The 12,109-nt window shown below is 41.9% G+C and overlaps 1 protein-coding gene across 1 annotated transcript; it reads left to right on the top strand.

The window, feature by feature from the left end:
• Positions 1 to 487: 487 nt before the first annotated feature.
• On the top strand, positions 488 to 9,754 carry fzd4 (frizzled class receptor 4). Its single transcript, XM_020649632.3, has 6 exons — positions 488 to 1,112; positions 3,996 to 4,133; positions 4,364 to 4,750; positions 5,373 to 5,518; positions 6,108 to 6,355; positions 6,502 to 9,754. The coding sequence occupies exons 1-6, from the start codon at positions 858 to 860 to the stop codon at positions 6,918 to 6,920; spliced, it is 1,593 nt and encodes a 530-aa protein (XP_020505288.1). The 5' UTR covers positions 488 to 857; the 3' UTR covers positions 6,921 to 9,754.
• The last annotated feature ends 2,355 nt before the right edge of the window (positions 9,755 to 12,109 follow it).

Below are 12,109 nucleotides of genomic sequence, written 5' to 3'. Positions count from 1 at the left end.
TGGGTTGAAAAGACCATTAGGGACTTTAAATATAAAATTAAAAAAAAACTCAAACTGAAAAAAATCCTCTCTTTCTAAAAATACAGCCAATAAAAACACATGTTAGCCACATCAGCCAGCATAAATACAGGTTCTGGATGTTGTCAGAATTAGAGGGGGAATGCTTGCTGATTTTCTTTGCAAAAGGAGAGGATGGATGAAGAAGGAAATGAAACAAGGGGGCAGGACAGGGGGAAAGTGATGAAGGAGAAGAAGAAGAAACAGGGAGAAAAGTAGAGAAGTTAGGGGGAAAGGGGGTAGAGACAGAGGGGAGGGGATGAAGCTGGCTCTTCTATTTTCCCCCTGGATCCCGCCCTCCTGGTCAGGGGTTGGTCAAGGAAACCCAACTCTCGCGCGTCGATTGGTCGGCACTCCTGTCGAAGGGGCAAAATAGTCTCTGCTCATAGACACAATAAAGTTTGGAGCAGGACGCATGCGGGCAGTCAGTAGGCGCAAAAGCAGATCGCGTGTTGCTGCAGCGCTCCTCCACACGGACCTCCAACGGGAACCAAAACAAGCTGCCAAAACTGCGGGATATTTTTTCTAAATGTTTTTAACTCTTTTTAAATGAGAATGCTGGTGTAGCTGGAGTCACGCGCTTTTTATTACGCACTGCTTCTTCCAGGATTTTTTTTTTGTTGTTGTTGTTGGATAATCTATCCTGCAAACGCACGCGCGCCACTATTGGACTATAAACACGCGCCGCGGGTTTCCAAGGTGACCAAGGCTAAACTTAGTGTTTAAGGATTTGTTTAACTGTGTCAACATTTAGCCTGACAAGAGGGACATCCGCGCCAAGTGCCGCGGTGATTCCCGGGATGATGGTGTCGCTCTTCGGGGCAGCCCTGGTCGTCCTGTCCGGGCTGATGGCTCCACTCCTAAGGGTGCAAGCATTCGGCGACGAGGTGGAGGAAATGACCTGCGACCCTATCCGCATCAGCATGTGCCAGGGTCTCGGATACAACGTCACCAAGATGCCCAACCTGGTCGGCAACGTGTTGCAATCGGACGCGGAGCTGCAGCTGACAACATTCACGCCGCTCATACAGTACGGCTGCTCCAGTCAACTCAAGGTAGCAGCCTGCACTGATATGACACACTTTCTGACTGCATACTGATGTTAATATAGAACAGGCAGCTAGAGATTAAAAGGCTGGTAGGCTACATGCATAAATTTAGGGACACTGAGTCTGGACTCATAAGGCCTGAGCCCAGATAGCCTGCTATATTTACGTGTGTGTGTGTGTGTGTGTGTGTGTGTGTGTGTGTGTGTGTGTGTGTGTGTGTGTGTGTGTGTGTGTGTGTGTGTGTGTGTGTGTGTGTGTGTGTGTGTGTGTGTGTGTGTGTGTGTGTGTGTGTGGTCAGAAAGGAACAGTGTGGTCCCAGAGCACATGACAGAGCTACTGGCAATAGTTTGAACTGTTCAGACTGATGGTGCCCTTGATAATGAGCAGCATAATATAGATTGACCTCCAGAGAGTTAAAATAAGTGCAGTTAAGTCTTCTTTCCTTCCTGTTGTGCCAGACTGTCATGCTAATTCATCTGAAAAAGCCTCCTCTTTGTGTTGACATTCAGAGTTCATGCCTCACACAGCAACAGCTGAGTCTTCACTATATTCTCCACTGTCTTATGGTTCACAATGGTGCCTTCAGTGTCCTAAGACAAATGCTGCTTGTTTGACTCATGTACCATGAAAGGAAAAAGTAGATTGAATCCTTTTTCGCCTGTAGTAAAATTGTATTGGTGATCATAAAAAGAGCAGCGGCACGTAAGAGTTCATGTTTTTAGAGGTTTGTAGAAGTTCCATGGGATAACATACATGGTACACACATATTTGAACAATGGCAACCTATACAGGCATCAAAAGAAGAGTTTTGTATGTTCTCTTTTAGTTCTGTCTGGAGATGTGGAGCTTTTTTTGTGTGGTAAGGTGTTCTGGAATTAGGGGGGGTAAATATTCCTTCCCGCTTAATTAACACAGTGCCTCGAGTTCTATGTGTGTCTGTGTAGAATGAGTAGCAACTACAGAAGAAAAAAAACAAACGAACTGTCCTCCTCCAGCTGAAAATGGTCCCGTAATATTAGCTGACCCCCCCCCCCTCTCTCTCACACACACACACACATGCACACACACCCTCACTAAATAGGGAGGAGGAGGGGGGGGGGAAGGGAAACCGTATCCCCTAACATTTGCTCTAATGGGAGGCTTCCTGACTGGTAACCGGAGCAACTTTTAGCAGTGGAGTGACAGGACTCAGGTTACCAACAGTTGGAGAAAACACCCAGAATGTGTCACGTTACTGACTCACCGTGAGAACTATCAGTAATGGCGTTTCATTAGACGTATAAAATAAACTTTTATAACAAACCTTTCACTCACACACAGGGAGACTTTGATGGTTTCGTAACTTAATAACTTAATAATAAGTTAAAAAAAATCCAGCTATTTAGGACAGCCTTGGTGTGTGTCTGGTTCAGTTTGAGAATAAAAGCTTTTCTATTTGTTGTGAGAAAATTTGGCTAAATTTGTTGAGCTGAAGCTGCACTGCAACCCAGATACTGATCAGAGAACAGTGTAACACATTTAGTTTTAAAGAAAGTTCCCCGTTCACTGACAAAAATTTGCAATTTGTCACCAAGGCTGTAAAATTAGAACCCAACAATAAGGAGATGCATCATCTTTATATTGACTCTCTAATTCTCACAGTAGCTGTGTGTATTTATTTCCCAACCTTGACACCCTTCTTGGATTCATGTTTCATTTGGGCTGCGATCAAGGCCTGATTTCAAACTGAGTTATCTCTATCATTGGATCAAGGCTGCAGGCCCAAACCATTTTGTTCCTATCACAGCCCATTAAACATTTTGTCATTTCTCAAATGAAAAACGGCAGGGAAGCGCTCCGCTCAAACTCATTTTGAGGATTTAAAGAAGCCATTTCCTTTCCAAGTTCCTGGAGGAGCGTGTTTGTTTCCTTTTTTGCCTGAAGGTAGCCGAGTGAAATGCACCCTCTGCTTCTGTGTATTCCTTTATCATGAACCTGGCACAGTTTTACACTCCAGCAGCTGCAAATTAATTTCAATGTGAAAGCATGAAATCACTTAAAATGCAACCACTGAGAACTTCTTCACTTAAATTACTACCACCTCCTAGAGTCAGATGTGACCTCACACTGCTCAGTATATCTTTATAACCCTGATTTAGATATCTATTTCAAAACCATTGCCATGTGACAGAGAAAACCCAGCCTTGGATTAGGGGGGATTATGAAGCATTAGATGGCACATGCCCCCTGTGTTGTTAAATTCACAGATTGTTTTTAAATGAGCAGAGTTGTATGTCTAACCTTGGGATCAGGTTAGTGTTTGCTGTGGTGTTTTGACTTTATAAGAGGTTAAAATAGAGTCCCATCACTGGGAGAGGTGATGCAATCACTTGAAAATAAAAGACAGGGACAGCAGTAGGACAGTGGTTGGTACATGCAAATAGATTGAGGATGCACATGTGGAAGTACAGGGTGTGGCCGTCCACCAGCTGTAATCCTGTTGTAATATATAACAGTGAGGAAGATTGGCCTACAGGGTGTCACAGCACTGTTTCCACTGCTTTAACAAGCACTACACCACTCACAGGAATAAATGACCGCTATACAGTTAGCTTGATCTTATCTGGAACAACGCCCACCAAGCACTGCACTGATATATGACTGACATCATTCCTTCAAGATTTGTCCCTGCAGTTTCCCACGTTTGAAAGTAAAAGATATTATTTAAATACAACACATTAGTCAAAAAGTAATACAATGCAAAACCAGTATCATTTACTCCTAGCTGAGTCTTGTATTCTTCCCTTAAGATATTTACTTTACACTTTGGCATTGCTTTTTATAAAACATTCAAAGAGAAAAATGTTCCATCTTCAGTAATCTTTTTTTCTCCATTTTTTTCCCCCCCAGTTCTTTCTGTGCTCCGTCTATGTACCGATGTGCACAGACAAAGTTAACATCCCCATCGGTCCATGTGGTAGCATGTGTCTGTCGGTCAAGAAAAAATGCCTCCCTGTTCTCCACGAGTTTGGCTTCATATGGCCTGAGGTGAGTTAAAAAAAACCCACTAAAAACAAAACTTTTTTTAAGAATATAAGTTTAAAGACTAGGCTCAAGTCTTGGAAAATAGGACACAAATAACTACAGACAAAATGTTTTCTTTAGGGCAGTCATAAGTCATACAATATATATATAAAAAAAAAAACAGTTCAATTACTGTCATCAGTGTGTATTAAACTCATCATAAACAACTAAAATGGTCTTTCCCACCTCTCCAGGTGCTCAACTGCAGCCTCTTCCCACCTCAAAACGACCACAATCACATGTGTATGGAGGGCCCTGGGGACGAGGACCCGCCCTACCAGCCTGTCCGTCATCCTCCCCACCAGGAGGAGTGTCAGGCTCTGGGATCCGCACCTGACCAGTACACCTGGTTAAAACAAACCGAAACCTGCACCCTTCAATGTGGTTACGACAGCGGACTCTACCGACGGGGGGCCAAAGTCTTCACAGATGCTTGGATGGCGGTTTGGGCGGTGCTGTGCTTCCTGTCCACTACTCTGACTGTCCTGACCTTTCTGCTGGATTCACAGCGTTTCTCGTACCCTGAGAGGCCCATCATCTTCCTGTCCATGTGCTGCAATCTGTACAGTGTAGCCTACCTGGTAAGTGGGTGACAGTGTGTTATGTTCATTTGTTACATCTGACCTCTTTGGTGTTTTTGTCCTGTACGTGCACAAGTAGTGTTATTTAACAAAAAATCTTGGGCTGACAGCATTAACTTTTGACGCACTGTAAATAAGCCTCCGCAGTGTTTCCCTGTAGTCACAGAGTCGGCCCTGCTGCATCTTTGAGAGTTTTTCAGAATAAATTGAGACATTCAGACAGCTCAGTTGATGCATCAAAAGTAATATCCAAATTATGACATCAAACATTTCACTTTTGATCTTTCCTTTTATCTGCAAATAATTTCAGTTCAATGTCTTAACCTTCAATCTACCAGAAGGTCCTTACCTTATTTCAAAATAAAAGCAGGGTAGAATTAAAACTGCAAGTAAAGTACTCTCAGCTTTAGGCAGTACAAAAATTCAAAATAAAAGCCTAACCATTTTTACTTTTAAATGTGAATTAGTAGAATTCAAAATATGCGATTAAAAATGCGTAATAGTTTGACAGCACTTCTCCAAAGCAAGCAAATCTCATCCTGCTTAATTATATGTTTTTTTCATCTTGAATAATTCAAATGTTCAAATATTTTCCAACCATCACTTCTGTTATTCCTTACAGGTGCGGTTGACTCTGGGAAGGGAGCGTGTTTCCTGTGACCTAGATGCCACAGCAGTACCTATTCTAGTCCAAGAAGGGTTAAAGAGCACCGGCTGTGCCATAGTTTTCCTCCTCCTCTATTTCTTTGGCATGGCTTCCTCACTGTGGTTAGTACAAACACACACACACACACACACCATACACACTTTCTCCCCTAACTCCTTTATCCCTTTGTCCTATTGTTATCCACTATTGTGAATGGGTTTTGGAGGGGAACAATTGGAACACAAGACTTGCATCCTGTTTTCTTTAAAGTCCAACTATCCTGTCTCATAACCTCTGTGCTACATGGATTCATTTCCACACACACAAAGGCAGCCTTTGAAAAAGAAGATGGCACTTTTTGAATGCATGCTGACTACAGTTGCAGTGGAAACACACTGCTGCAGCAGCTCTTTTTCTTCCTTTTTGCTTTGCCCATGGGTTCCTGTTTGTCTTTATGCTTCCCTTTCGGAAGAGCAACAGAGCGAAAAGGCCAAGGACTTCACTCTCCCTTAAATATGATCACAAATGTCTGTTATGTAACTCAACAATCATGCCAAACCCATTACATTGGATGACAATAAATGCCTACATTTTTTAAGGAAAAGTTTTACAGTTGCCTAAGCATCTGGTTTCCATGAAATATAAGACAGTCTGATATCAGTGCAGACTTAGACTTGTTTTCCTCAACTCTCACTCTTATTTTCCGCTCAGGTGGGTGATCCTGACCCTCACCTGGTTCTTGGCTGCCGGTCTGAAGTGGGGCCATGAGGCTATTGAAATGCACAGCTCATACTTCCACATAGCAGCCTGGGCCATCCCGGCTGTAAAAACCATCGTCATCCTCATAATGAGACTAGTGGATGCAGACGACCTGACGGGACTCTGTTATGTTGGCAACCAGCAGCAGGAGGCACTCACAGGCTTTGTAGTGGCTCCACTGGCCACTTACCTGCTAATAGGTAATTACTATGTGAAAAAAATATATACATATTTGTATGGGATTTTACTTTCTTGTACTTGTAGTTCGGCTTACAGCTTCTATTGATTCATTTCTCCATCTAATCGTTATTATATTTATTTATTTTTTTAACTCTTTACACCTCAGGGACTCTCTTCATCTGTGCCGGCCTGGTAGCGCTCTTCAAAATCCGCTCTAATCTGCAGAAAGACGGTGCCAAAACAGACAAGCTGGAGCGTTTAATGGTGAAGATCGGAGTGTTTTCGGTTCTCTACACCGTCCCAGCATCCACTGTGATTGGCTGTTACCTCTACCAGCTCTCTAACTGGGGGGAGTTCAGAGCGACCACCCGGGACCCTTACGTGGCGTCAGAGATGCTCCGAATCTTCATGTCACTGCTTGTGGGCATCACATCCGGCATGTGGATTTGGTCAGCAAAAACCCTCCACACCTGGCAGCGCTGCTCTGCCCGCCTGCTTCGGGACAGCAGGGCGAGCAGAGGGGGCAAGAGGGCGCCGGGAGAGGGATGGATCAAACCAGGGAAGGGCAACGAGACAGTGGTGTGAGGAGTGTGAGAGAGAGATCGGACAGGAAAATATTTCTACCCGTGTCTCTCGCCTACAGAAACTGAATGTGCCAAAGGAAGGATGGCAAGAGAAGAAAAAGAGTGACGAAGGAACACAGCAGTTTCTCTAAGAAGCTTCTGGATGAAAGGACATCATAAAAGCTGGCTGCCTTCCTCTCTCCAAGTGACTCTGTGCCTGTAACGGAGGTTAAGTGGGAGCAAATGGGAGGTTGTGGTTGTACACAACAACAGTAGCCTCTCTACCTCTGGTAGACCTTCTCTGATCAGAGAAACAAAGAAAGCAAAAAAAAAATGAAGGAGAAAGAGAGATGGGAAAGGCAGAAGAGAAGCATCAGTATGCAGTCCAGGCTTTCTGAATAAGCTGTGTAGCACCATGTCTACCTCTCTCTTATCCCCGCACGCCTCAGCAGAAGAGACTGAACCTGCTGGAGACAGTCAACTTTACACCATTGTGTCTTTATTGGGTCTTTTTTGAAGTTTTGAGTTTTACACTGGAGGGTCGTAGTGCAGACATTACGCATATGAAGGTTTCCCAAAAGCATCTGACAACTTCAGAACCTGTGGGGTACAGGACAGAAAGGAAAAAAAAACAGCTTAAAAGGCTACCAGACCAAAAAAAAGAATCCAAATCTAAAGACAACATATCAAATACAGGCTTGAATCTGTGACAGTGTTTACTTTGAACAACATTTTATAGTTTTATAAATGATTACCTTTTGTACAATATACATTAGCAGGTTATTTAGATGCTTAAAAGGTTTCGGGAATGCAGCTCTAAGCTGTGATAATGCACTATAATCGTACACGATATGTGAAGTGCTAGTGACAAGTGCATTAACAGGGACAGCAGTGTTGGGACTTGGTAACAATTCATAACACAGTAAATGAATGTTCAGAGAGCCTTAAATACAAAGACGATGATCATTTTTTAAATCACACATGCCACAGAAAACAGTACGTTTAGTGTCTAATTGTTCACTAAGTAAAAATCCATTCACAAGGACTTTTATTTTGAAGGAAAGGGCAGGCTGACAAACGCAATGACAGATTCCGTTTTCTGTTTTATGAATATGTCTCAGAGTTAGGAAAAGTGTGTGATAACTATAAAGTCATACCCCTATGAATCCTGGGAGCCCCCCTAGCTGTGCCTTTTAATGACCCTTAATGTTTAAGTGGTGAGGCATGAGGGAAATGTAGGCCTGTGTGTTTTACCTCAGCAGTCTATCAGAAGCTCAGCTAACTTCCAATGATGTGTGCAGCCTTCTTGGAAACCCCGTACTGTATATGCTCTCCAGTTACCATGAAATCCAGGAAATTGAATTATTCCCTCTGCCCTCTTTTCCAAATATTGAACCCGAGGCGGGTTAAAGAATTAGAGGTTATTAGACAATCACTTGCCAAGAGACACATTATGCATTAACAAAAGAGCTGTCACAGAGACATGCACGTAAATGCAGGTATACGCTCATAGGTGGGAGCAGTTCCCACGCATCTCATGCACCAGAATCTAGACAGTATGTGCAAGTTCTGATCACTATCAGGAGTGGAAGCAACACAAAGTAAAGACTATGTTTTCCGTGTTTGTGTGAAGGGTCTGCACATCTTTCAAACAGTTGTAAGCTCTGTCCGTGAGTCCATCAGTGTGTCTGATGTTCTGATTGGCCCACTGCCTGCATATTTCCCTTTTTAAACTACTACATCATGGCTCCTTTCTCAGACAATCAAGTCGTCCTTTGAAAACATTTCTGAATTTCATGGGTCATAAAAAATGGATATCTATGCATTATGAACTTTGTTGATTTTTAAACTTCTCCCAACATTTCACTCTTGTAGAGCTTCTCTGCAATCCGATGTACAACACTTCTAACAACAATAATTCCTGGTTCTTTTTCCATCGGGTCTTATTGCCGCATTCACCAAATCCTACATCGTATATTTGCCTGACAATCTTTCTCGCAGAACTCAAGCCCTTTCTCAGTGAATGTTTCGATGTACAATACGTGGGCCGTGTATCACGTTACAGAAATTAGTTTTTAGTGTGGTTAAATGTATGAGGTTCTTCAGTTATTTGGAGTTTGGCTCCCATGTGAAACCAGATAGTGCCTCACACACAGCCTGTGCAAGATATTGTTTTTAAATAAATGTCTAGGACGGGAGAGGAAATAGTTTTTAAAATGTGGGTTGCCTTTCTCCCCAACATGTTTAATGTAACAGCAGCCTTATTGCATTTAAATCATGCTTTGGTGTTTGCTGGGAAACCTAGAACCCTGATACCCCAGTGTTTCTCAAACCAGCATACCATAGCCCACTTATTACATTTCTGCAGTCAAACAAACATTACATTGACTCAAAGTGAATTCAATTAACCTCTGACCACCTCCCCTCTGAGCTAATGCAGTTTCCTCTCCTAAATGTTCTAGTATGTTGGCCCCTCTTCTCTCGTATGACCACTCGGAGCTTCAGGTGACATTTCCAAACAATCACTGAATAGTGGAGGCTTGAGACATAGTGAGCATGTGCCACAGCCTAATGAAGATTGAGAACCACTGGTAATACAGATGTTTATAAATGCTTTAGAGAAGCCCAGATATGAATCAATGCTGCATGTACTGATTGTCTGTCGCATTTAAGGTTTCGACTGTTGCTCTGTGTTGAAGAAAAGACTCATTGTGTTGATGATGTCCTCATTGTATTATAAAGAAATTGCTAATTTATCCTTGTAAAAAAAAAGACAAAACATTTTAATACTTGTTTGTTATTTAAATACACTTTTGTATCAGAAGATGATGAATAAAAACTTTTTGGTTTCCATGACGTTGATGCCATTCTTCATGTGTTTAAGCATGAACTTGGGTGTGTAGCAGTGTGTGTGTGTGTGAGTGTGTGCGTGCGTGCGTGCGTGTGTGTAGCAGTGTGTCTTTAATACTGAAATATGAAAATGAAAGCAATGATTACTTCCACACACAACAAAACTGTTTTGTTATTTTGCATTTAAGAGTCATTTGTTCCCTTTACATATTCTGTAAACTCGCATTAGCTTTCAAATATATATAGATCACAAGTGACAAGGGAATTTTCAAATTCTCACATTTGTTTTATTATTAAAACACAATGAATGAAAAGATGCTGCTGAACTCTGACAATCGAAATAATCAATACATTAAATACGTACATAGAATTAAAACCTTAGAGCAAGCAATGTCACTGATTCTGAGTTGGCTTCAGGTTACAGTTTTACAATAAGAAAAATACAAATGAGGGGCATTATTTAAGAAGTCATGAATAAGTACCTAGCATCTAAACTGCTTTGCATGTCCGCTCATTTGGGTTGACTTAATAGGTTGAACAATGCTGCCACCTCTTGTCTGATGTGAAAAAGGACGCGTTGGTGCCTTTATGACAACATGAACAGTTGTTTGCAGCCTTTTAATCAAGCTTACAGAATCCACACTTTAGTTTCTGATCCCCTATAATAGATTTATTTCAACAGTTATTCTGCATTAGGGTAAGAAATTCACCACAACCACTGAAAAATAGTTTTGCATCCACAGAGGAAGTACGCTGATTATACTGTGTCAACATGACTGTAGCATCAATCCAATCTCATCGACTAGGAACTAACAATTTCCTACACACACACACACATTCAGACACACAAATACACAGCAATTTCCACACACCTCTTTGCACCTCAAAGTTGATTTCACAATTACACTCAATGCATGCTAGGCTGTAAGTGGAAATGCATGTGTGCAAGTGAGCATGTGCGTGCACTTTTGCGTGTGTGTCTGTCCACAAAAAAAGAGAAAAAGAAAGTCTAAATATCTTAGTCTGCAGCTCAGATAGCCTTCCTGTAATTTACTGTGAGTGAATTGAGTGTTTGTTTAAGAACTCGCTCAAAAGCCTGAGGTAAAGGGAAAGTGACAGCATCTACCGCTCTATTGTTTCCAGATGTGGCTCTGCTAACACAGACACACACACACACACACACACACTTACACGAATTACATTCACATGCAGCATGCTCACAGACAGACTTTCACACAAACATGGACAGAAAGGGAAGGAGTCCAAAAAGTTCAATACATTCCCTTAATGGGTTTTTTCTATGTATTAAAAAGTGTGAGCGTGTGTTTGTGTGAAGCTGTTTGTTTCATCTGTAACAAATTCCCAGTTTTTCACTGAATGTCTCCGGTCATCTTATCTCAGGCTTGTCCTTAAGGCAGCGGTTTCCATGATTCTGTGGTTATTTAGAGACTCATTAACTTGTCACATGCACAAATCTTCAACAGCTAACAGAGCTATCCTAAATGTTGTTTTTCCAACCATAAAAATAACACTAAACAGTTCAAACCCTCATTTTTACTAACAATTGATAGGTTTGCAAACATAACCTCTGGATAGCCGCTCTTGTGGTGACATTTGGATACACATTCTATAAAAAACGCACACAGTAACACACAAACACACACACAGTAGCGCACACACACACACTTGGTTCTGCTCAGTTAGAAAACAACATGTTATTTTTGGGTATAAAACCGAAATGTGAAAGGGCACTATTAAAATTCCTTGCACTAATATTCCGACTAATGTATTCCCAGATTTGGGTTCCCTGGCGTATACACATCTGTGAGTGAAAGTATGTGTGTTTAAAAGGGAGCGAGAGATTTAAAAAAAAAAGAAAAAAAAAAGCGTGTGAAAAAGAACAAGAATTGGAGGCTAAAATAAGGACCATGAGAAAGAGACAACCATGAAAAATAAATTAAGAAATAAAGCAAGTGTTGTTTGAACACTGAGTTTTTTGGAAGAAGACAAAATAGAGAAGAGAAAGTAACGGGGAGGAAGAAGGAAAAGTAAATCTGTCATCCTGTGACAGCAGACCGCTGCAGCTGTTCCCCTTCAGCAATGTCAAAATTGTTTTCCCATTCTGCTTGGCGGAAATGCTGTATGAATAGTTTTGAGTAATGGCCACCACTGGGGAATCTGGGTGACGTAGCTGTCTTGGCCTCAGAGCCAATTTGGTTCAAGAAGGATTTGTAAATCCAGGTTCTTGGGCCAAACAAGCTAACAACCAGAGGCTGAAATCGGAAAAAGGCTGGCCAATAGAGAGCGGAGATTTATTCACCATCAAGCTGAAACAGAGAGCTCTTCATGGATGGCAGAGTG

This window comes from Labrus bergylta, chromosome 11 (genome assembly GCF_963930695.1).
Source record: "Labrus bergylta chromosome 11, fLabBer1.1, whole genome shotgun sequence".
NCBI classification, from domain to species: domain Eukaryota; kingdom Metazoa; phylum Chordata; class Actinopteri; order Labriformes; family Labridae; genus Labrus; species Labrus bergylta.
This window is presented reverse-complemented; position numbering and strand designations above follow the sequence as displayed.